At 47.5% G+C, this 26,106-nt stretch overlaps 1 protein-coding gene across 4 annotated transcripts in view; it reads left to right on the forward strand.

Annotated features, from left to right (window-relative positions):
- The window catches only part of HIVEP3 (HIVEP zinc finger 3), a 460,559-nt gene that overhangs the window by 409,736 nt on the left and 24,717 nt on the right, over positions 1-26,106 (forward strand). For all 4 annotated transcript variants that reach the window (XM_074976609.1, XM_074976612.1, XM_074976610.1 and 1 more), the window contains exon 7: positions 17,058-17,233. In XM_074976609.1, coding sequence (XP_074832710.1) covers positions 17,058-17,233 — 176 coding nt within the window. The remainder of the gene's footprint in view (positions 1-17,057; positions 17,234-26,106) is intronic.

Consider the following 26,106-nt stretch of genomic DNA (forward strand, 5'->3'; position numbering starts at 1 on the left):
TCCCCCTCAGCCTCCGCTGGTTTTCCCACCCTCCCCTGCCTCCCCTCTGCCCCTACAGCCTCCAACGCTGCCATTGCCTAGGGAGTGCAGTGAGTCACTTCCAGGAGACTGTTGCTCACTTGCAGACAAGTTGAGGGGCCCCGCTAATTGTAGGGACACAAAGTGGGCCCCAACATAAAAAGTGTGGTCCCCCCTGCTGTAGAAATCCTAACATCCCCGTTGTTGCATATAGGTGTTCTGCCCTAATAAACAGTGATTATCTTAAACCTCAAAGGTAGATGTATTTCAAGGGTGGATAATGCAATCTACCGTTACTATCGCTGAGTGTAGAAATAATAATATCTGGCACATAGATAGCACTTAACATCTTCAGATCTCTGAGCATACATTGACTGATCACTGCTTGCTGATTTTAAAAAACTAACAGTGTCTCTGTAGCTGGTTGACTCCAGTGTTATAATGTAATTAGTGTTTAAATTTGTTAGTACTGTCTTGCTATTGCTTTTTAATGCTCTCAGATAGTTCCAGTGTAATATTTCTTGTTGAGTGGTAGCCTAATATAAAGATAGGATCTTCTTTTAACATTTATTTACATGATTTCCCCTATCATGAATCACATATTTAATGTGTAATCTCAATGCATCAACAAGATAGTAATGCACAGAAAAACAATCCTCTTTGCTAAAGGCCATGGGCTGAAAATTTCCTAAATAACATTGTGAAATTACTATGAATAGTACTTGCTACCATACTGTGTCTTTCCCTTCAGTCTTAGTTGTTTGCATGAGAAAGGTTTGATGGTGTTAAGGGCCTCAAAAGCAACTGTCTGCACATGGAAAGGTTTTCTCCCCTGGCTTTGGCCTGACATCTTCATGGATGGGGCAATTAAGTTTAATGATCTCATAGCTGTTTTTTAATAGGGCTCAGCTAAAGCAGGATGATCAGAGAAATATTCTGAGTGCAGTAGGTTGTTTTCACTTGGGCTTCAGCTATAGAACTATCTCGCAAGGGAATACGATAAACACTTTTTTTGTTATTGCTTCTAATCCAGCTACTGCCTTCCCTGAAAAGGGTTAGAGTCACCCGTCCATGTGTTCCCTCCCACCCAGACAGTTTGCAAGCTATATTTCATTTTGTGGAGTTGTAGAAGTTAGAGATGGAAGACCGCTTTTATATCACCCAGTCCATCTGCCCACTCGATGTAGTGTTCCCTGTTGGATATTAATTAGTGTCTTGACTGTCTATTTTAAATATCCTGAGTTGCGGTGCTTCCTCCACTTCCATTCAGAGCCCATATTTGCAACCTATTGGATCTCATTTTAACCAAGGTCTCTTGACTTCCAGTCGAGTACTTGGTCTCCCAGTTCATGCTGCCTCCATTAAATAAAGAGACTAAATACTGTATTGGAATGAATTAAGCACTGAATACTGCCAGGGCCAGCACCTGATTCATGTTACCCAAAGGAAGATGAAGTTACTTAGACTTCGTGAATGCAGTTCTGCATGCTCTCAATACATAAAAAGCTCATCGAATGGCCACTACAGAATGGAGATGAGCATGCTGTTTTACGCGATGATTACATTGTCATTTTTGCAGATGAGGTGTCCTCAATGTAGCAATATCTAAAATTAGACCTGCCAGATTGTGGTCTGCAGCTGTATGTCTGCCTGTCCTGCCATCTTTCCACTCTGTCCTTGTGAGCAGACAGGACCTGAGCAAGCTGTACTTGTAATCCCACATGACATCAAACTCAAAGGAAAAGCCAAATCCTTCCCTGTTCTTTATCACTGCAGTGAGCTCTAGTCAGAGGTAGGAGCATGGAATTCAGAAGATATGCCAACATCCACCACAGACACATAATGGTGTGTGTGTTTGTGTGTGTGTGTACAAAGTTAACTGAAGTACGTAAAAGTTTGTTACAAGGAGGAGGGGGAGAAATTATTCACCTTAACCTTTGAGGTTAGGATAAGAGGCAACTTTGGGTGGCAGTACAGCTCAAATGTTTGAGCGTTGTCCTCCTAAATCCAGGGTTGTGAGCTCAATCCTTGAGAGAATCATTTAGGGATCTGGGGCAAATAAATTAAAAAAAAAACAATTCTGTCAGAGGTGGTGATAAGTCCTGCTGTGAGAGCAGGGGACTGGACTCAATGGCTACGTCTACACGTGCACGCTACATTGAAGTAGCTAATTTCGAAGTAGCGACATCGAAATAGCCTATTTCGATGAATAGCGTCTACACGTCCTCCAGGGCCGGCAACGTCGATGTTCAACTTCGACGTTGCGCAGCCCAACATCGAAATAGGCGCAGCAAGGGAACGTCTACACGCCAAAGTAGCACACATCGAAATAGGGATGCCAGGCACAGGTGCAGACAGGGTCACAGGGCGGACTAGCGCTTCCGGGGCAACAGCTAGCCGCTCCCTTAAAGGGCCCCTCCCAGACACACTCAGCCTGCACAGCACACGGTCTGAGGAGCCATAGGCACACAGACCCCGGGCGCCGCAGTCATGGACCCCCAGCAGCAGCAGCAGCCAGAGGTCCACCCAGCCCTCCCAGCAGGAAGCTGAGCACCTCCTTGATACACCGGAGGAGGAGCTGCCCACAGGGCAGCAGGGCTCAACCCCTAACCCTGCAGCACCCTGCCCCCCGCCCCCCGCCTCACACGCCGGCAGCTGTGGAGCTACCCCACCAGCACCGACTGGTGGGAGCGGCTGGTGCTTGGGGAGTGGGACGACGACCGCTGGCTCAGGAACTTCAGGATGAGCCGGCAGACGTTTATGGAGCTGTGCCAGTGGCTCACCCCCGCACTCAGGCACCAGGACACGGCCATGCGGCGTGCCCTCACAGTGCAGAAACGGGTCGGCATCGCTGTCTGGAAGCTGGCCGCTCCCAACAGCTACCGATCCGTGGGACAGCAGTTTGGTGTCGGCAAGGCCACCGTCGGGGCTGTCCTCATGGAGGTAAGAGAACCCACGGGGGGAGGGCAGGGCAGGGGAGGGGGGCCCGGGCAGAGGAGGGCAGGGGAGGCCAGGGCGGGGGAGGGAAGGGCAGGGGAGGGGGGCCCGGGCAGAGGAGGGCAGGGCAGGGCAGGGCCACGCACACCCTGCTCACCCCTCATTGGTGCTGTCCCATGTGCTTTCTCTGCAGGTTGTGTGTGCCATCAACGCCATGCTCCTGCACAGGCTCGTGAGGCTGGGGGACCCAGATGCCACCATCGCAGCCTTTGCCACCCTGGGCTTCCCCAACTGCTTCGGGGCTCTGGATGGGACTCACATCCCCATCCGCGCCCCGCAACACAGTGGAGGACGACACCTGAATCGCAAGGGCTACCATTCTGTCGTCCTCCAGGCCTTGGTGGACAGCCGGGGACGTTTCCAGGACATTTATGTGGGCTGGCCTGGCAGCACCCACGACACCCGGGTTTTCCAGAACTTGGGCCTGTGCCGCCGGCTGGAGGCAGGGACCTACATCCCCCAGCGGGAGATCCCTCTGGGGGACACCACCATGCCCTTCTGCGTCATCGCAGATGCGGCATACCCCCTCCGGCCGTGGCTCATGCACCCGTACACGGGCCATCTCTCCACTAGCCAGGAGCGCTTCAACCAGCGCCTGAACCACGCGCGCCAGGTGGTGGAGCGCTCATTTGGCCGCCTCAAGGGACGCTGGAGATGTCTCCTGACCCGCCTGGATGCGGGCCCCCACAACATCCCCCAGATTGTGGGTGCCTGCTGCGCCCTGCACAATTTGGTGGAGAGCAAGGGGGAGGCCTTTTTCCAGGGCTGGGCTGCGGAGGCCGGCAGGGCAGACGTCCAGCCACCTGCTGCCCCCAGTCGGCAGGTGGACCCCGAAGGGACCCGGGTCCGGGAGGCCCTGTGGGCCCACTTCAATGATGAGGCCGCAGGGTGAACTCTGCCCAGGTCCCCCACTGCCCGCCCCTTCCTCCACCACACTCCTGCCCCAACGCCCACACCATGGAGCACCCCACCGCACCCCCCCTCCCACTTTTCCTGGACAAATGACAGCACGCACTTATGGCTGAACTTAAACTTCTTTTTCTTTCAGAACTTTTTTTTTAACTGTAAATATATGAAACAAGAACAAACTGTATACAAACATGTGGAAACAAACTAATATGTACAAAAATAAAACAATACTAACAAACAAGTGTCCTCAATAATAAAAAGAAAACCAGGGAGGATAAAGGGGAGAACTATTTACATGGGGGGGACGGGGCAAACGGGGGGCACCAAATAAGAACTTTAAACTATATACAAGGGGGGGGGCACGTCCCGGGCCCCTCGCCTCTATAGCCCGGCACTGGGCGTGGCCAGCCGGGAGCCCCGCCGCGGTTGCAGCCCTGTCCGGGGCTGGCTGGGGGCGGGCCGGACCGGAAGATAGGATGCCCGGCGAGTCTCAGGTGGCTCCAGGGGTCCCTCGGCGCTCCGGCCCTCGGCGGTGGGTGGCAGGGCGACGGGCAGAGCAGCTGGTGGTGGGGCTGGTGGAGAAGGCAGGGCGGGCGCTGCGGCGGCTGGCGCGGCGTGGGGGGCCAGGTAGTCCACCAGGCAGTTAAAAGTCTCCATGTAGGCCCCCCATGCCTCCTGGTGCCAGGCCAGCGCCTGCTCCTGCAGCTGCAGCTGCTGCTCCGCGACCTCCAGCTGCTGTCGATGGATGGCCAGCAGCTGGGGGTCCGTCGCCATCGGGTGGTGGTGGTGCGGGGTCCGCCGTCTACCCCGCCGTGGGGCCAGTCGGTCCTCGGCCGACGGGCTGCCCTGGAGCGATGGTCCCGGAGGGCTCTCCGGGACCACTGAGGCCTCGCCGGCGCTCTCTTCCGGTCCTTCTGATGGTGCAGGTGCGGGACACAGGAGAGGAGGGGGGGAAGAAGAATGGAGACAGGCATTAGTGTGGGCCCCGAGCCGTGGCCTTTGTCCCCCCAGCCCTGTGCTGCAGGTTCCCCATCCCCGTCCCCGGGAGATGCTGCTGTGATGGATGGGGTTCAGGGGTCCCCCTGCCCTGAACCCCGTCCCTGGTGGGAGCGACTCTCACTTCACCCCGCAGGGTCTGACAGCAGGAGAGGTTTCTTAGGCCACAGATGCCCAGTTTCTCCCAGGAGTGACAGCACCAGCTGTCGGAAGAGACAGTCCTTCCAAACCGTCGTGGGGAGAAGACCCCAAGGGGGCCCCTCTGGGATGCAGCTTTCCCCCTCCTCAGGCTGGCTGCCTTCCAGCTCTCCCTTCCCCTAGCCTCTACCTGTGGCCCCCGCCCTCCCGCCCCATTTCCAAGCCAGCTCGGCTCCTCCCTCCTCTTTGTTCAGGGCAGAGGTGTCACCTGCCAGCTGTAGCCCCAGGATCCTCCTTTGCCCCTGGCAGCTATTTGGCTCTTGTTGCTCATATGTAGCCTGAGTCTCCCTTTGGCACTCCCCCCACTCCATCACATGCTGCTGCTGCGGGGTGTCCCACCCCCTCCTCCCGGGGGCCCCTCGAGGTTCCGCTCCCCCCTGGCCCGGGGATGGGGCATGGCACTGTCGTGCGGGGTGGGGGGAGGGCAGGGGCTGATGCAGTGCTGTGAGGGCCATGGCCCTGCTGTCCTTGGGGCCGTGGCCATGTGAGCATGTGGGGGGCCCTGGACACATATCTATTACCCCCGCCCCTCAAGCCCAGGGGTGTACACCAGAGGGGGGTAGCTACCTGTCGGTCCGCTCCCACGGTCCGGAGATCCCCGGGGTGCGGAGGCCCTGCTGCTGCTCCGGGATGGCAGGAGGAGGATCTGCAGCCCGGATTCTGCAGAGGAGGAGCCCCCCTCCTCCTCCTCCTCCTCCTCCTCCTGCCGCGATGTCCCGGGGGTGGCCTCCGGGGGGGCCCCCGGGGTGCGGGGCTTGCCTCTGGGGCGGACTCCGGCTGCAGGGCCTGCTGGGGCTCGTCGGCCGAGGTGTCAAGGGTGGCCAGAGGGGAGGAGGTGTGCCGGGGGCCCAGGATGTCCCTGAGCTCCCTGTAAAAGGGGCAAGTGACGGGGGCGGCCCCAGATCGGCCGGCCGCATCCCGGGCCCGAGCGTAACCCTGCCGCAGCTCCTTCACCTTACTCCTGACGTGATCAGGAGTGCGGGCAGGGTGACCCCGGGCAGCCAGGCCGTCGGCCAGCCGAGCGAACGCATCCGCGTTCCGCCTCTTGCTCCCCATTACCTGGAGCACCTCCTCCTCGCTCCAGAGCCCCAGCAGGTTCCGCAGCTCGGCCTCCGTCCAGGAGGGGCCCCGCTGCCGCTTGCCAGCCTGGCTGCCCTTCTGGCTGGGCTGGCTGCCCTGGCTCCCCTTGGGGGGGTCCCCTGGGGGGGGCTGCCGGGCAGCCATCGCAGCTGGGTGGGTGGCTGAGGGACGTGCAGGCTGGCCGCGTGTGTGGGCTGCCGCCTGCACGATCCCTCAGCTTCCTGCACAGGAAGGGAGGGGGAGGGGACCTTTAAGGGGCCGCTCCATGCGGCCGCCATTGAGCTGAGGGGCTGGAGAGAGCGTCTCTCAACCCCTCAGCTGATGGCCGCCATGGAGGACCCGGCAATTTCGACATTGCGGGACGCGCAACGACTACACGGTCCCTACTTCGACGTTCAACGTCGAAGTAGGGCGCTATTCCCATCCCCTCATGGGGTTAGCGGCTTCGACGTCTCGCCACCTAACGTCGAAGTTAACTTCAAAATAGCGCCTGATGCGTGTAGCCGCGACGGGCGCTATTTCGAAGTTAGTGCCGCTACTTCGAAGTAGCGTGCACGTGTAGACACGGCTAATGACCTCTAAAGGTCCCTTCTAGTTCTGTGAGATAGGCTTGACAAAGTCCTGGCTGGGATGATTTAGTTAGGGTTGGTCCTGCTTCAGGCGGGGGGCTGGACTCAAGGACCTCCTAAGGTCTCTTCCAGTTCTTAGGATTCTGATTCTATGAGAAGCAATGGGCTTAAATTACAGTAAAGGAGGTTTAGGTTGGACATTAGGGAAACTGCATAACTATCCATGTGGTTAAACACGCAAATAAAATGCCTAGGGAAGTTGTGGAATCTCCTATTTTGAGATATTTATGAGCAGGTTAGATAAACCTCTGTCAGGGGTGGCCTGGTCCTGCCTTGTACTGAAGGGGGCTGGGCTCAATGACCTCTCCAAGACCATTCCAGCTCTGGTATTCTATGATTCTGCAAAACCACTGAACATTGAAGGTGCGTGAGTGTCTGCGGGAAAAATTCATTTTCCTCAGTCCCTGTGGGAACACCCTTTGCTAAAACCAGCTGTTCAGCCTATGATGGTTTACGTGGTGCTTACAGGGCCCAATAGCAGTCAGGCTCTAGTTTTTCTTGGTGGTATATTAACACACAGTACAAGATAGTCCCTGCCCCATGGAGCTTACATTCTAAACAGACAAGACAGGAAAAGGATGCATGAAAGGAGATATCGTTCCCGTTTTACAGGTGGGGAATGAACGTTAGGTTTGAAGGTGAGTGCCCCAGAGAGGATGATAGGATTTTTTGGTGTTACAGGCTTTCTCAATGGCTAGTGCTTGATTCAGGGCCAAGTGAAAGATCATAATTCATTTATAAATAGACTTTCATTTTAGGCTGGGTCCAGTTTGTCTGACATTAGTTATTTTCATCAGAGGCGTTTCTCCCTTGCGGTTTGATTGGCCGTCAGAGAGTATTGTTACAGCACCCACATTTTTAGGCATTATAGAAGGGGAGTGTGAGACAGCAGTCCCAATTCCCATATCCCTTTCAGCCACTGACTTACTGTGCACACCTATCTACCTGTAAAACTGGAATTTTAAAAGTGGATAGCAAGGCTTACGTAATGGTTAGGAAGTGATTTGAGCTCCTAGGTGACAAGTGTTTGGAAACACCAAGAAATAGATTCATTAAAGTTTTGTATAATAACATTTAGCAATGCATATATTAAAGATCTGAAAATGGTGTTGATCAACGAAGCGGCAAAATTTGCAGATGACACAATATTCGTTAGGTTACTCAAGACCAGAGAAGACTGTAAGCAACTTCAGAGGATCAGAAGTCAGACTAATGTACAGCCTGACAACAAGAGGAATGCAGTGCTGATAAATGCAAAGTAGTTTGTATTGGATGCAATATTTGAACTGCTTGTTCTTGTTACTGGGTTATCTGAGCATCATTGTGGGCAACTCAGCTGACGCTCTCTACTCAGTCTGCGATCACAAAAGTAAACCAAACGAAAGATAGTAAGCTCAAAACTGGGAAAGGAACTACTATTTTATGCATTGCGTAATTAACCTGTGGAATTTGTTGCTATAAGATGTCATGAAGATCAGAAGCTCAGTAGTGTTCAAAAAGGGATTACACATTGATATGACTAACAAGAACCTTCAGAGCGTAGTAGTAAAAATTACAAATTAAACAAGAATTGCAAAAGGGGGATAAATGCTCATTTTGCAGAGTAGCCGACAAGCTCTAAAAGGATTTGGAAGAAACTCTCAGTGCGATCAGATTATCCCCAACAGTCCATTGCAGTATTTCTAGCAGCCTTCCTTGAAACCTCTCTGGGCTGTGTTATAAAGGAGGTCAGAGGAGATGATCCTGATGGTCTTTCTGACATTAAAATCTGTGAGTCTGGCACTTACCTCTATTGCTAAAAGGATCTTGCTGTAGATGGCATGTCTATGGTAATTCCTGTGTTTGGAATAATGTGAGTGGTGGATGTGTGGAGTCTAATGTGTGTGTTTCTCTAGCCAGGGTTACTGTCTAAAATTCAGTACTAGCTCATCCTTCATCTTTCATTGTGTTGCTTTAAGGGGCTCTTCCAAATTTAGACTAAGACCACATTTAGCTTCACAGGTTTCAAATCCTTTCAACATTAAGTGGCAGCCAGGTCCCCACAGGGGATTTAAGTTGCTTATCATAGGATTATGAGTTCCAAAGAGCTATGGGAAAGAAGCATAAGCTTGCTGACACAGACTTATACTGTGAGTAGGGCAGGAGTCCAGTTACAATAATGCTGTGGAGCAGGAAGGTCCCCTGTTGAGGGTAAAGTGGTCTTTAAGTGAAGTGGTCTCCCATTGATTTGTTTGTCTAGTGTAAATTATGCGAACATGCTAGACCCACAAGGAAAGATGGGAGCAGCCTCCTGGTGATGTAATTACCTACACTGCCTGGGTACCAGCTGGAGAGTGTTGTCAGCAGCCATCTCTGCGTTTATGGCACACTTCATTTGCATTGGTTTGTTTTGATTCTGTTTAGTTTAAGGTTCTCTGTTTGTTTTTCCATGCCACCTTCAAGACACACTAAATGAGTGGAGCAGAAAGCCCTTCCTAGGTGGATTCATCCTCAGTGAATGTCAGATAAGCTGCAGTGTCTAATTTCAGAGCAATTTGGGTGTCACTTTGCCCAGGAGAAGTTAGCCCCTGATATCAGGCCTGAGACGAACAGCGGGGCTGATGGACACAGAGGAGTTGCTCAAAGGAAGTGCAGTTAAGGGTAGCATGTGCAAATGGCTGATAAAGTAACAATTTCATTTTTAAATGGCAATACGATGCATTACTAAAACCACAGAATAATGACAGGAAGAACTGAAAAACAGGAGGGAGCATGGAAAATGGTTAAAGCATGGGATGAGGAATCTGGATCCTCAGCTCTTCCGTGGATTAACTGAGGCTACATCTACCCTACAGGAGTTGATCAACAGAAGTCACTGTCAAAAGAGCTCTACCAGCAAAATTTCTATCAACAGATCACGTCGATGCACAAAAGCAGATTGAAAGAGCAATCCATTCTGTCGACAGAGAGCTGCCAGAATGCCCGGCCCTCTCTGGAAAGAATGGCTGACCAGAAGCTCTGCAAACAGGGCCACCCGGTGAACTGGAAGCCCTCTCTGTCGACAAAAAGGCCCCGGAGTGTCTACACTGCACTTTTGTGCATAGAACTATGTCAGTAAAAGTGTTATTCCTCAACACGGAGAGGGATAACACTGTCAGAGAAAGTGCTCTGCTCTGTTTTGTCAAGTCTCTGTCAACAAAATGCCTTTTGTGTGTAGACGCTCCCTGAATTTTGTCAATAAAACTCTGTGGTGTAGACACAACCTGAGTGTTTGGACAAGGGATATTGGACAGCGTTGTCTAGTGCTGTTGGATGCCTTAGTCTGGGGTTGTGTAAAAGTACAGATTTGTCAAACCTGTCTACTTTTGATCCTCACATGGATCTGAAAGTTGGACGTTGCTTCAACAGAAGGGTGCATTGCCAGAAGTATCTAGTGAGCACCAGATGTCTTGATTTTCTCAGTAGTAGAGGTGTGTTATTGAGAACTATAAGTTGAACCTTTCTAATTTGGAACTCTTTCGTCTGGCAACATCTATAATCTAGCCTGAGTTTACCATTTATGGTGTGACCAAGTTTCCTATGGTCCCATAAAGTTTATTTACAGCTACCAGTCCTGGCTCTCAGTGTTCTGTGCTGTTATTTAGCTGTAATTTATCCCTAAGTGTTTTCTAAGAGCCCAGTAAGCAATGAACATATTGGTAATGTGCTAAACAATATTAACCTCTCATTGTCCCGTGGTGGTGAGAGAGCTCAGTGGTTTGAGCACGGGCCTACTAAACCCAGGGTTGTGAGTTCAACCCTGGAAAACAGCAAGCAGTCCTGTGGCACTCTAGAGACTAATTGATATTTTGGAGCATAAGCTTTTGTGGGCAAAGACCCATTTCATCAGATGCACTGGGGGGGAGGGTTATAGAGGGGTGTTTAAAGAGTGGGGTCCCAGTAAAAGGGAGGAACAGAGCTGACAAAGTCTATTCAGTCAAGGTGGAAATGGTCCATTATCAGTTGTATGTATCAAAAGAGGAAAAAACAAGTAAGATCAGTCGGGGGATGTGGCCCATTGTCAGAGTCTAATGTGGAGCTGTTAACACCCAAGGCAGAGAAGCTGCTTTTGTAAGGTGCGAGCCACTCCCAGTCTTTGTTTAATCCTTGGTTGATGGAGTCAATTTTGCAAATAAATTGCAGCTCAGAGATTTCTCTCTCCGTTTGATTTTTTAAATTTTTGTTTTAGGACTGCTACTTTTAAATCTGTTACTGAGTGTCCAGGGAGATTGAATGCTCTCCCACAGGTTTCAGTACATTACCATTCCTGATTTCTGATTTATGTCCATTTATTCTTTTATGTAGAGACTGTCCAGTTTGGCCAATGTAAATTGCAGTGGGGCATTGCTGGCATATGATGGCATATATTATATTAGTAGATGTGCAGGTAAAGGAGCCCCTGATGGTATGGTTGGTGTTAGGTCCTGTGATGATATCACTGGTGTAGATATGTGACCAGAGTTGGCAGCGAGGTTTGTTGCAGGGATTGGTTCCACGTTTAGAGTTACTGTGTTGTGATCTATAGTTGCTGGTGAGGATTTGTTTCAGGTTTGCAGGCTGTCTGTAGGCGAGGACAGGCCTGCCTCCCAAGGTCCGTGAGAGTGAAGGATCGTTGTCCAGGATGGGTTGCAGATCACTGATGATGTGTTGGAGGGACCTTAGGTAGGGGCTGTATGTGACAGCCAGTGGTGTTCTCTGGTTTTCCTTGCGAGGACTGTCTTGTAGCAGGTGGCTTCTGGGTACCCATCTGGCTCTGTCAATCTGTTCCCTCACTTCCTCAGGTGGGTATTGTAGCTTGAGGAAAGCTTGGTAAAGGTCTTGTAGATGTTTGTCTCTGTCTAATGGATCAGAGCAAATATGTTTGTACCTTAGTGCCTGACTGTATACAATGGATCGTGTAGTGTGCTCTGAATGGAAGCTGGCAGCGTGTAGATAAGCATAGCAGCCCGTGGGTTTTTGGTATAGGGTGGTATTTATGTGACCATCGCTTATCTGCATGGTAGTGTCTAGGAAGTGGATCTCTTGTGTGGACTGGTCCAGGCTAAAGTTGATGGTCGGGTGGAAACTGTTGAAATCACAGTGGAACTCTTCAAGAGCCTCCTTCCCATGGGTCCAGATGATGAAAATGTCATCAATGTAGCGCAGGTAGAGGAGGGGCGGTAGGGGGCAAGAACTGAGAAAGCGTTGTTCCAGGTCAGCCATAAAAATGTTGGCATACTGTGGGGCCCTGGGGGTGCCCATAGCAGTGCCACTGATTTGAAGGTAAAAATTGTCCTCAAACCTGAAATAGTTGTGGGCGAGGACAAAGTCACAAAGCTCTGCCACCATTTGTGCCTCAGTCTGATCAGGGATAATGTTCTTAACAGCTCGAAGTCCATCTTCATGTGGGATATTGGTGTAAAGGGCCTCTACATCCATGAGCTGCGTCTACACGTGCACGCTACTTCGAAGTAGCGGCACCAACTTCGACGTTAGGCGGCGAGACGTCGAAGTCGCTAACCTCATGAGGAGATAGGAATAGCGCCCTACTTCGACGTTCAACGTCGAAGTAGGGACCGTGTAGACGATCCGCGTCCCGCAACGTCGAAATTGCTGGGTCCTCCATGGCGGCCATCAGCTGTGGGGTTGAGAGATGCTCTCTCTCCAGCCCCTGCGGGGCTCTATGGTCACCGTGGGCAGCAGCCCTTAGCCCAGGGCTTCTGGCTGCTTCTGCGGCAGCTGGGGATCTATGCTGCAGGCACAGGGTCTGCAACCAGTTGTCAGCTCTGTGTATCTTGTGTTGTTTAGTGCAACTGTGTCTGGGAGGGGCCCTTTAAGGGAGCGGCTTGCTGTTGAGTCCGCCCTGTGACCCTGTCTGCAGCTGTACCTGGCATCCCTATTTCGATGTGTGCTACTTTGACGTGTAGACATTCCCTCGCTGCGCCTATTTCGATGTTGGGCTGAGCAATGTCGAAGTTGAACATCGACGTTGCTGGCCCTGGAGGACGTGTAGACGTTATTCATCGAAATAGACTATTTCGATGTCGCCACATCGAAATAAGCTATTTCGATGTTGGCTGCACGTGTAGACGTAGCCATGGTGGCCAGGATGTTTTTTTCAGGAAGGTCACCAATGGATTGTCGTTTCCTGAGGAAGTCAGGGGTATCTCGAAGAAAGCTGGGAGTGCTGGTAGCATAGGGTCTAAGTAGAGAGTCCACATATCCAGACAATCCTGTGGTGAGGGTGCCAATGCCTGAGATGATGGGGCATCCGGGATTCCCAGGTTTATGGATCTTCTGTAGCGAGTAGAATAAACCTGGTTTGGGTTCAAGGGGTGTGTCTGTGTAGATTTGTTCCTGTGTTTTTATAGGGAAGGTCTTGAGCAGATGCTGTAGTTTCTTTGTGTACTCCTCACTGGGATCCTGGGACAGTGGCTTGTAGAATGTAGTATTGGAGAGTTGCCTGGCAGCTTCCTTTTGGCAGTCTGTTCTGTTCATGATGACAACCACGCCTCCTTTGTTGGCCTCTTGGATGACAATGTCAGAGTTGTTTTTGAGGCTGTTGATGGCATTGCGTTCTGCACGGCTGAGGTTATGGGGTAAGCAATGCCGCTTTTCCGCAATTTCTGCCTGTGCACATCAGCAGAAGCATTCTATGTATAGGTCCAGTTTGTCATTTCAACCACAATCTTGGAGGCGGCTGTTTAGGAATCTGGGGGACAAAAAGGAGTGGGGGGTGCTTGGTCCTGCAAAGAGAGCAGGGGACTGGGCTCAGTGGCCTCCTGAGGTCCCTTCTAGCTCTAGGAGATGTGTATCTCCTTTTTCTTTAAAAAAAAAATAAATAAAAAATAGTTCTCTCGTAAAACACCAGTCAGGTCCAGAAGGTGCCAGACAAGAGAGGTTCAACCTATAGTCTCAAAATGATTGAAGTTCTCATCAGTCAGAGCTGACTGGCACTTTTTGGTCTTGTGGCCCCTCTCACACTTTAAGTCCTGTCACCTAAAACGCTGAAGATCAGTTGAGGTCAGGAGGATATATTGCCCAGGCAATGTTTGTGCAGTTTTCCAGGTTTAATCTTCCAGATTAATTCTACCAGATCAGTGATAACCCTGTGGAGCTTTTAGCTGTCTGGAATAAAGCCAAACAATGTGGCAGTGGACATTTGGCATTGTGGACCCTCACTGGCTCTGCACGGTGTTAGTTTTGAGTATCTAACTGGAGAGACATAGGTGTGCTGGATACCCCAAAACAGTAGACACTCTTCAGATACTGGCTTACCTAGGCCAAAGTTCAGCACTCTCTGGAAAATAGCTCATGTGTAGTGGTTGTCCTCAATATCTTTAGCATTGCCTTTGTGAGTATAGGGCATTACCCCAGTAGTCATTACACTAGTGGTATCTCAAAGATTTAGTGGCGTGCTTCACAGGGGTATAGCAAGAATATCAGTAAATATCAGAGAGGTAGCTGAGTTTGTCTGTATCTTCAAAAACAACAAGAAGCCCTGTGACACCTTATAGACTAGCACATATTTTGGAGCATGAGCTTTCATGGGCAAAGACCCACTTCATCAGATGCACAAGTAAATATCAGTGAATATTCGTGGGATGCAGCTGTCGTAAAGCAAGTCAGATGGCAACCTCTCCTCAGCTCTATTTTGAACCAGCAACCATGTCATTTCCAAACATCACCAATCTTCCCCACTTCTTGTTTACAAAAATAGGAGATCATCGAATATCGCGAGATTGCTGTGTTTGACACTAATGTTCCCGTGTATTGCAGAGCTCCTTCTAAGGGGAAGGATGTGGGGGTAGATAAAATTGTCATGATCTGAAAGGAAATGCTACTTTATGATGAGTGACTGCATTACCTACCATTTTCTCACTGGTAAGAATGACTTTCCTCGGACAGACAGTGCTGATGTTCTCAACACTTACGGCTCGACTGAATTTTCTGTGGACACACATTTATTTTCTAGCTTCCTCTGTTTTCCCCTGGATCTGCCTATGGCTATGACTACATTTAAACTGCTACAGCAACACATCTGCTCAGCTGCAATGACATCATTGTAGTGCTTCAGCGTAGATATTCACAGTGGCAACAGGAGGGGTTTCTCTTTTCATTGTAGTTAATCCACTTCCACAATGTGTGGTAGCTAGATCAAGAGAAGAATTATTTTGTCAATTTAGCTCTGTGCACACAGAGGGTTATATTGTTACTATGTGGCTCAGAGCTGGGTCAGCCTAACTCTACAATGTCTACTGCGTCCTAAGTATCAGAGAGGGAGCCATGTTAGTCTGTATCTTCAAAAAATAACAAGAAGTCCCGTGGCACCTTATAGACTAACAGATATTTTGGAGCATGAGCTTTCGTGGGCAAAGACCCGCTTTGTCAGATATCTAAATATCTGTTAGTCTATAAGGTGCCACAGGACTTCTTGTTGCTTACTCTGTCCTAAGTGCTTGTTTGTCTACATGCGGACATCCAGGAAAGTTAATTCAAATTAAATAAAAGCGTGCATTTGAGATGGATTAATGAAACTGCATTCTGTGAACACATTCATTCTGAATGTGGTTAATTTCAAAGTGAAATAAACTAAAATTAAGGAGACGTTCATTCTGAATAACAGAATACACACAGGGATTTAATATGGCTTAACTGATGAACTTCAAAGGTCACACTTTTAGTTAACTTGGTTTCATTTTCCTGTTCTTCCCCATGTCGACTAGTCCTAAGTTACTTCTCTGACCACTCCCTGGTGTATCTGAGTTTCAGTATCTTTTCAACATATTTATGTTCATAACACTCCTGTGATGTATAGAAGTTTTGTTATCCCCATTTTACAGGTGAAAAACTGAGCTACAGAAAGACCACATGGTTTGCCCAAGGTTTCACACACATTTTATGTCTCTAGCAGTGTAGGGTATAGCACTTAGATCACATGAGTTCAAAGCCAGTGTTCTAGTCATTGAACCAAAGTGTCAGACTCCTTCAGTACTCAGCTTTGTGGTCCTCTGGATTTCTGTATTACAGCTATTTTGTGCAAAGTTAATCGCTCTATCATTTATCTAAGAACACAAACAGCTCGTGACAAAGCAGCCCCATGCTGCATTCCTTCTCCATTTGATGGCATTCGTTCCCCTTATAGTTTTCACGTTAGACTTTGTTGAAGATATTTAAAATGATTTGTGGTTTGGCAAGTTTCAATCTGTGCATACCCCATTTGTGACTCCTTAAGGAGCTCTCATTTTCAGAGTGTGGGTACTCTGCATTTTCTGGAAACCAGGCCTCTTTAGTGTGCCTTGGTTGTTGGTCTGTTGTTATTATTGTATTTACCTGATAAGTAACTTTGATGTTTCTCTGTTCTTCCGTTCGCTGAACTACAAGAGGCAGGTCACTTCTGTGATTCTCACAAATATCACTCATACCCACCTCAAAATAACTACTCTATTGTGGTAATGGGTGGACTGACAGTGCACGACTTTGTGATAAGAAGGAAGGATCTACAATCTCACACTTTCAAGCAAACATGGTCCCTTGCTTTGCCCCACTATGGGGAGAACCTGGAGCCTCAAAGCCTAATGTTCTGTTCTGGCACAAAATATTACAAATTCAATTTTTCTTGTCAGCTGAAATTCTGGGCACGGGCTGCAGGTTTTAGCACGACATCTTGGTAATATCAAGCTGGATTTGAAGATCATCCCTTTGAAAATTTAAATATGGTATCTCTGGGATCTATCTGATTAGCTAGAGGAGGATGTTCACACGGTATAGTAGCAACTTATGTGTATTTTTGGATATGTCTAAAGAAGTGAGTGATACATGTCACAGTTTTGCAGAAGATGAGAGAGGTTGTGATACAAAAAACTGGATTCCTGTCAACTTTCCCTGTTTGCCTTGGTTTGTGAGAAGGGAGGGGATTAGGAAATTCAGGTTGTCCTTTAGCTCTGTGAAACACTTTGCTATATGCCCCAATGGACATGAGGGAAGACATGAGGGTAGATTACAAAACCTTCTTCAAGAAGGAGAGACAGGCATTTGACTCAACTGGGCTAAAGAGCAGCAATATATTTTGTGTTTAGCCTAGTTACGCATAGCTGATGACCATGGATAAATTGCTAGTTCAGCCGTCCCTTTGATGTCAATAACGTGCTGAATTAATTTAGGAAAGTTATTACGTCTGTTGAGGTGGGAATCTTTTTTTTTTTTTTTTATCATGACACCTGTTGCTCACAGGTACAAATCAAACGAAGAGTATGTGTATGTGCGAGGCCGTGGAAGAGGGAAGTATGTATGTGAGGAATGTGGAATTCGCTGCAAGAAACCCAGCATGCTGAAGAAACACATTCGCACGCACACAGACGTCAGGCCGTACGTCTGCAAGTACTGTAACTTTGCATTTAAAACCAAAGGTAAGAGACAGTCAGCTTCTAGCTCCTCTGCTTAGTGTATTCACTTACTGACCAAACCTACATGGGGGCATTAGTAACAGGGAAGGAAGGGCCTTCCTGGATTCTGGAAACCCCTAGGATTGGGTGGGGTGGTGGCACAAGGAATCTGTAATTGGCTGAAATTGCATGAACTGACAATGCTGTGTTTTGCTTCAATGCATTGAGAGCAGTGACCTCATTTCAGAATTCACCTGCAGTATAGCAACTATGCTATGATCCATCTGCTTTTTTTTTTTAAATATATGAAAAAGGCCCCGGAGATTAGCAAGAACCCCATTGCAAATGATTTAATTAAATAGCATGCAGCTGTAGGGAAACACCTTCTATTTGGGATTCAAACACAGTCTCATCACTTGGTGAGTAACCTTTGGTGACTCTTCATGCTAGTGCTCTCAAAGACAGTATCTGTGCTGTATATTATCATCTTTCCCCCTTGCATATGGCTGCAGCAGAATATGCATCATTTCTAGACAGTTTTCCCAAGAAGAATGTGCTTTCTAACAGGAGGAGGCTTACTAGTGGTGCATGTGGGGATTTGCAATGTTTCCCACCCCTACCACGCTCATTGCTAACTTTCCCAAGCAAACACCGATTGATGTATTAATTCTACTATCAGCTGTAATGTGGAGCCATTTGTTAAGTGTGCTCTGAGACAGGGACAGGGACAGGGACAGGGACAACACAGGAATGTTCTGCCAGATGTATAAAATCCTTAGCTCAACATCTTCGCTGGGACTGGAAGCAATGCAAGCACACTGGATAAAATTATCAAAGAGTCCAATTGACTTAGGAGCCTAAATCCCATATAGTAATTAGGCAGTTTAGTCATGTAAGTGCTTTTGAACATATTACTTGTATCCACTTCTTCTGAAAGAGATGACAACCTTTGCATGGGTTTTGTTTTTTGCGGCACAAGAGAACAAGCCAGCTGCATAACCACATTGTAAATACCCCAGAAGACTGGACCACACTTCTAAGAAATACCCCACACTTTGTTAACCAGTCAACATTTAGGACACAACCATGCAGTTATCTGATTATATAAATGGGCTTGCTGCTCCAGGGTGCACTTCAAGTCCTGAGATATTGAAATAAGCTGAGTGAACAATACCCGGGGCTGGTGGCTCTATTTTTAGGGGCAGCTGTAGAAAGTATTTTAGTAATCATTAGAAGTGTGGGAGCAATTATGGAAATACCAAATTTGAAGCTAAATTCTCCTTTCAGTGCACTCAGCAGATCTGAATTTCTGCTTTCTCCATGCACCTGAAGTGCAAAGATTTTCCACAGTCTCTTTTCTATTTTCTTTGTCTACTATTCATTGGTCTCCTTCTCTTTCCCTCTTGCTTTATTCCTCTCCTCTGAGGTTTTCCCTGACAAAGCTGCTTCCCTTTTACTTAATTTCTTTTAAGTTTTTTTTTTAGCATGCTTAGCTCAAACCATCATTCTTTCCGTCTCTCCAGCTACTTTCTTTTCCCCCAGCTTTGCCACCCTGAAACAGAGAAGCCTTCACCATCCAATAGGCCTTTTGAATGGGGCTCTCACCCAGAAAGATCTTTGCTCCTTCAAAAACCTCTTCAGCTTCAGTAAGAAACCAGGGAAAGGGAGGAGGTGCCAAGGGTTAAGGGCAAAACTGTTGTATGTCGATCCAATGACATGAATGCATAGATCATAAATCTGAGTGATCAGAAGTCTTGTTGATCTGCAGACTTGTGGAATGTAATTAATGTTGACAACCCCAGAAATGCATGAAAATTGACTCCCTGCTGGAGGCACATCTCCTTGCTTTACTGATGCAGACATGCTGTATTCAACCCAATTACAGGAGAACCTCGTGGACCGACAAGGTGATCACCAACTCATAGAATTCAAGGGCTAGAAGGCATCTCAGTAGGTCATCTAGTCCAGCCCCTTACCTAAACTCCATTGCAGGAATCTTTAAGTCCAAGGCACAAAGTACCCAGCCTGACTCTCAGATCTCAGAGGGAGTTTGCAAGCTAGGTGGTTACAAAGCTGATTTTTGTCATTCTAAACTGAGTGCATTTGGGTCAGGACTTCATAAACAACCTCTCTGTTCTTTGGTGCAGGTTTGTAACCGTAATTAATTGCAGGCTGTAAGCTAGTTGGATGCACCTGCAAAAATAATGGCTAAGTAGAAGCCTTTTTAAAAAATCAGTTCTCCAGGTGTACTTTGTCTGTCAGGGTAAAACACACGGGGGTAGCTATAGGGCTGTCTTCCGTTCAGCTATTATGGGTCTCCTTAGAATGAGCCAATGTTGTAAACATTCAGACAAGCTGAAGATGTTTCAGCTTTACTTATTTTTGTAAGGGTCATTGGCTTGATAAAAATTACCAGTTTTAAAACACCTTTGTTGCAAAAATTAGTGATAATTATTCAGAGTGCCTTTGCTTTTCCCTATTTATCCCATTTGTTACCTTTTGCATTCCTTTCAGCGGGACAATGCTGTAATATTTGGGTAGCAAAAATGGCAGAAAATGTTTTTATTGGCAACTGTTGATCCAAACTGGATCATGGTATGCATGCAGGAGGTCTAATCAGGTGCTTGATAAACACACAAAGACTTCAGCATGTTCACGCAGGTAAGAATATGGAGCAGTGGAGACTGTCCTAGATCTGTCAAACCTCCCCCAACCCCTGCCCCTGTTAGAACATTGAAACAGACTCCGAGAAGCAGACCAAGTCCAGACGTTCGGTGCCTCAATGGTTGTAGCTTCCGTCAGAGAACAACAGCTTAGAGCGGCTGCTGACTGCAGTACCTGTACGGCAGTAGGGTTGGGGGTTTGAGGCATTGTATAGGCGCCTTCATCTATAAATTGGTTCTGGGTGTGTCTGTAAAGTGCATCTGACACGTCAAGGCTCCTTGTAGTGCAGTAACTTCTACAAAATACAGGTTGAACCTTTCTAATCTGGAACTCTCTCATCCAGCAACATCCATAATCTGGCATGGCATTAGTTAGCCAAACAGCCACTTATCATGGGTGTGACCGAGTATCCTGTGATCCCATAAAGTTTGTTTGCAGCCACCAGTCCTGGCTCTCAGTATTCTGTGCTGTTATTTAGCTCTAAATTACTTCAGTCTTTTAGGAGACATTTCCAGGTCTGAAAAAGTGGGTCTGCCTCACAAAAGCTTATCACCTAATAAATTATTTTGTTAGTCATTAACGTGCTACATGACTGCTTTTTTGTTTTGTGAAGGTATAGACTAACACGGCTACCTCCCTCTAACTTCTAAGAACCCAGTAAGCAGTGGAAGTATTGGTAATGTGCTAGACAATATTAACCTTACATGGTCCAGGAGATTCTCTTGTTCGGCACCAAAGGTTCAGATGAGAGAGGTTCAACCTGTTCCAGGTTTGCAGCCTTGAGGGAAATATATATTAGTTTAACAAAACAATCTTGGAAGTTTTGTTTTTTAATTCATGTAAACATTTTGTTTGAAAATATGGACTGGAAAGGTGTATTTCGGAAAGATACTCCTCTGTAGCAATGTTAAAGGTTCCCCTCTTGCAGTGGTGCCTTTTCCTATAGTCGTATGGGCAGTTTTAACAATCACCAAATGAACACCTTACCATGGCCTTTGTTAGGGAAACAGTTTTCTTGTCAGATAGGAGACGCGAAGCAATTGCTAACCAGTGATTGTCTTTCCCATGACTCCTTGTTTCCTAATGGTGGATGTGGGAGCTACAACTGTTGTCTCCTTACCTATCAGTATAAAGACCCTCAGCATAGCCACCTCATTCAACCTTTGATCTTTTCTAGGCCACAGACTAGGGCTAGATCTTTACGTGTTGCCCAGTACAGATGGAGTGCCAGTCCACTCCTGTTTTTGCTCTTGTTCACTAATCACATTAGAGTCTTACATTCTGATTGGCTGAGCTTCCTAAACTGTCCCAATAAACAAGGCTGAACAATTTATTGTGGTCCATAGAAAAGTGAAGACAATCATCATAGAATGGTGATTCCACAACCTCAGCTATTGATAAGTCATTGCCTGCCAGACAAAATGCTGTTAACTAAGTTTTCTTTACCCATCTTGAGATCTGTTTCTTTATGTGGAAACAGTGGGTAGCATTAGGATGTGCTCTTCTTACCTGCCTGATGTGACACTGTTGTACTGAAATGTAGATGGGATGTGAGTACGTAACCTGTAGCTTCACAGTTACTGGCTGCTGCTCTGTATTCTGGCTGCAGAAGAGCTCTAGGCCTCTCAGTATGGCTAGAGAGAAACCATACTGGTTATACTCTTAGACGCCAGGTCACACATCCATACAAGAGCACACTCGTCACATTTGTGTTGAAGATCTGCAGTTTTGTTTCGCAGATATTGTTTGTGAACACCATATAGGACAGAGAGTCTTGAATGCAGCTGTTGCTTTCCCTACCCTGGCACTGTATTTGATTGGTTTTTGTCATTAACAGAGACAAAAAAAATTCTGTTAAAGTAAGATATACTCAGATAATAGGCCTGTTGGCAGAAGATGTTAATTTAATAATTTAGTCCAGTCAATTTCCAGACACCAGACTTCTTCATGTCCTGAGACATATTATTCCATTCATTAATTTGACTGCAATTCCTTAAATCTGAGTGTAACAGGTACTAAAGTTATTGAAACGTATTAATATATTAAATGCAAATAGCAAATTAAAGGCAATTTCATGATGATACAGTTTATTATTAGGGGGCCAGCAAATTCAGCTGTATGCCAGTCCTGTTTCAGAACCTACGGGATAAATCTGTCCGGCTAAAAACTCAGGAAAAGTTAACTGGTGTTCTCATAGATTGATATATGGATTTAAAAGAGGTTATTACACCTTTATGTGCTGACATATTTTCTAAACAGTTGGAAAAAAATGTAGACGAACATTGAGCCATTGCAGAATATTCTCAGGCAACCCTTCAATAGCAGCAGTGCTGGGACAATTTTTTATGTTGGGGGGAGGGGACTAAGAATCTCTTTGGTTTGTTATTACTGCTTCAAGCTCGGGGGTGTGGCAACACCTTTAGTTCCAGCACTTGTGTTCAGTACCTCTTCCCCTCCCCATTAATTCACGAACTTCCGTTGGTGTGAATATAAAGAGTAATCATCAAGAAACATCTCTCTATTTGCTAGTACAATTGAATGTGTCAATGGCGTTGGACATCAGAAAGTGTCCTGAGAGTCCACGAATGAATTTCAGTAGCATGTCTTCATTGAGGAACTGGTTTGTAGACTGAGAACTGGGGCAAAAGGACTCAGATTAATGGCAACAGCAGAAGAAATAATGTCTGGAAGTTAAAGCCAGACACATTCAAATGAGAGACAAGGCACAGGTATTTAACCATCAGGGTGTTTAATCATCGGAAGAAACTGCCAAGGCAGGGGATGGATTCTCCATCTCTTGATGTCTTCACCTCAAGACTGAATGCCTCCCTGAGACACATGCTTTAGTTAAAAATAAGTGATTGGCCTCAATACAGGGGCAACTATGAAATTCTATACCTGTGTTATGTGCAAGGCCAGACTAGTTAATTCAATGACCTCTTCTGGCCTGAAAATCTGTGAATATATGCAATAACAACACCCTTGGCTAGATACAAGGATATAAAATGGTTCCTTTAATGTATTCCCAGCGCACAAAATTCATTTGTGTGCAGAGACTAGATCAAGGCTAACTCATCACATCATAGCCACTGAAGTCCTATTCTGAGGGCTTGCGTGGGGCTTGGGTGTTATAAAGGTTAAAGATGATGCTCGGCATAGGGGTGGATCTCATTTTTTGTCTGTAACAGGGACATCCTGCTGGCTGTACCAGAATTGCTGGGATACTCATATACTCATTTCAGTAATGTCAACACAGCGTAAAGTCCGGGGAAAGTGGGTATAATCCCTGCTACAGTGTCATCTTGGCCACCTGGATGCTGCACAGTCAGTATGATGACAGGCTTCAGAGGCAGCCATGTTAGTCTGTTTCAGCAAAAACAACAAGGACTCTGGTGGCATTTTAAAGACTAACAATTTTACTATGGCATAAGCTTTCCTGAGTTGCAACTCACTTAATCAGATGAAAGATTCTTACCATTAAACATCTGGTGAAGTGACTTGCAACTCACAAAAGCTTGTGCCGTAATAAAATTGCTTGTCTTTAAAGTGCCATTGGGCCCTTTGTTGTTTTCACTTACAATGTGTTGTGGTGTAAGTTTAATAAAAGAAAGAGAAAATGTGACATAGATGCAGTGTGGTCAAACTGAAGTTGCAGCCAGACTCTTAATTTTTCCATTATTTACATTTTATTTTAACTCTGCAACCTAATGGTCATTAATGAAGTTTACTGAATTGAATTTCCCTCTTGGATTTTAAAGAAGAAATGTTTTCCAACCCCCTGCTACACCACTTAAAAGATTTAAGGAGGCACACCTGATCTTTCTTAAAGCAGCACAAGCACTTAAGCTGCTCTGAGTCCTGAGTAAGACCTTATAACAGCAGACGAGCTGAGCATGTACAATGACAATCAGGCATTTGTGAAAGCCCGCCTGCAGAGTATCTGTGTGTGGGAGTTGCACCGTGTAGCCATCAGATTTTGCAAGAGTCTGCTGCTTCAGCATTTGCAGAGGTTCACTGTTTTATTTGGAGCTGCCCAGGCCTGTTCATTGCAGGGGGCAAAAAGGGCAACTGCCCTGGGCACTCAGCAATTCAAAAGGCCCAGGGCGCTTGGGTGCCACCACTGCAATGGCTGCACACAGAGCCCTAGGCCGTTTAAATTGCAGCCAGAGTGCTCTTCTGCCCAAAACCCTGCCCCTTCCATGATCACGGAGCACCCCCTCTTTCTTATCCAGGGGCCTAATGAGGATTTTGGCTCTCCTGGAGCTGCCCGATATATTTCAAACATGTGCGTAAGCCCCAGAATACTCTCCAGTGTGGACTAGTTACTTGCCTAATATTCAGTATAGTCATTCATGCTATCCAATATAAATCTCTTCATCTGTCTCAGGACCACACCTTCTTATTTATTTTTATCTTCTTTCCAAGGGAGGAACACTTGGTAAGCTGATTCTGTTAGTAGCCAGGGCTTGGTTGGGCATCAAATAGTGCTTCTCCTGAGCTCTTTTCTCAACCATTATTCAGGAAAACACTTGCTGATTTCAGGGGGAATTTGCCTGAGTAAGGACCTCAGCATTGGATTTGTTTAGCTTTAGTTAAGGGATCTAAAAAAACTTCAGAAAACCAAATCACTTTATTCTGCAGATTGCTCCAAAAATAATGGTCCGGATTCCTCTGGTGTAAATTGTAGCTCTGGTGATGTGCCTGGAGCCATGTTAATTGGCACCAGCAGAGGATCTGGCCAGTCTGTCTCAGCCCTCAGAACCATGGGCCAGTGAGGGGCATCCACATTTTGTCAGATGACTGGAGAAATCTTTCTGTTCCATTCCCCAGCCTCTCTCCAGGCTTCTAGTTCAGACTTCCAGCTATAGTAAAGCACTTTTCAAAGAATGAAGTGCCAATACTATGGTAGGGCACCACTGTGCCTACTAACGTCTGATGAGCCGGAGAGAGAGAGCAATGGAACTGCCCTCCCAGACCTGCTGCTGAAGTACGGAAGGGATCCCACACTCTACCCAGGCTCAGAAGCAAGTGAATAAAAGGAGGCCCTTTCCGACTTCCCCCCGGGCTCCACGCTCAGAAACAAATGTTGCAATTGTACCTCCCCAAGCTGCGCGCACACGTCAACTGCGAGAGCCGCCTGCACCGCTGCATGCACACCCTGCCCGGTTCATGTGCAAAGGTGGGATTCGCACCTGCAGTTTTGCTTCGGCATCCATGTGGTAAAGTGTGATCCTGTCTGGCAAGAGGAGGAAAAGGAGAAAAGAAAGGGAGGACGAGGAGGAGACACGGCATTTAACACCTTACTCTGGTTCATTTCTGTTTGACATTAAGTTTTTTTGGTTTTTTTGTCGGGGGGGAGCAGGCTCAGTATAAAAAAAGTTTTAGCACTGGTCAGCCAGAGCCGTACCAATCAGTACACACACACACATCCACCCACACCCACCGTCTAAGGCCAGCTCACACTGCAAGGTTTTGGCAGCCTAGCTACATCCATAAGGGTGTATGAGAAAAACACACCTCCTTACTGACATCCCTCTGCCAGCAAAGCCCCTAGTGTAGACACAGCCATGCTGAAAGAAGAAGTGTGCTTCCGTCAGCACAGCTGATGTTCAGGGAGGCTGTGTTACTGAGCTGGCAGAAAAATTCCCTCTCAGCACAAGTTGTGTCTACCAACATAGCTATGCCAGCAAAGCATCTGTAGTGCAGACAGGACTTAGTCACACCATTGGCCTGGCAATGTAGTGTGTGAGGCTGCGTGGGGATGTGGCTTTTACAATTGCCTCCAGCCCATCAAGGAAGAGGGCTGCTGGAAGGTCCTCTCCGGCTAAGAAGTGTGCTGTCTGGGGCACAGCTGGGTTAAAAGCAGAAGTGAAATAAGATGGTGAGGTGACCGCTGTGTGCTGTCGAAGAGACGCTTTGGGTGCTGTGTGATATTGTATGTGCTTTCATTCGCTGCAAATAGCTGCGGTATCTAAGCCAATGCTGGCAAGGGTGGTGCTCAGACGGGGTGAGGTTACCAAGGCCCGGGCTGTATGAAGCCAAGCAGGAGTGAACAGAGCGCAGCCTACAGGCCAGATTTCAATCTGACGTCGTTTCCCTCCACAAAGCCAGTCTCCTTTGGCTGCCCCTCCATAGTAAAACTAGAGGAGCCGCACTCTGCTCCAGCTTACATGGCTGAAGTGCAGCTTTGCAGCTCCTGGCTGGCAGTCACTGTGTCTCTCGGGTGGGCAAAG

The sequence above is a fragment of the Carettochelys insculpta genome, chromosome 24 (genome assembly GCF_033958435.1).
Source record: "Carettochelys insculpta isolate YL-2023 chromosome 24, ASM3395843v1, whole genome shotgun sequence".
Classification (NCBI taxonomy): Eukaryota; Metazoa; Chordata; order Testudines; family Carettochelyidae; genus Carettochelys; species Carettochelys insculpta.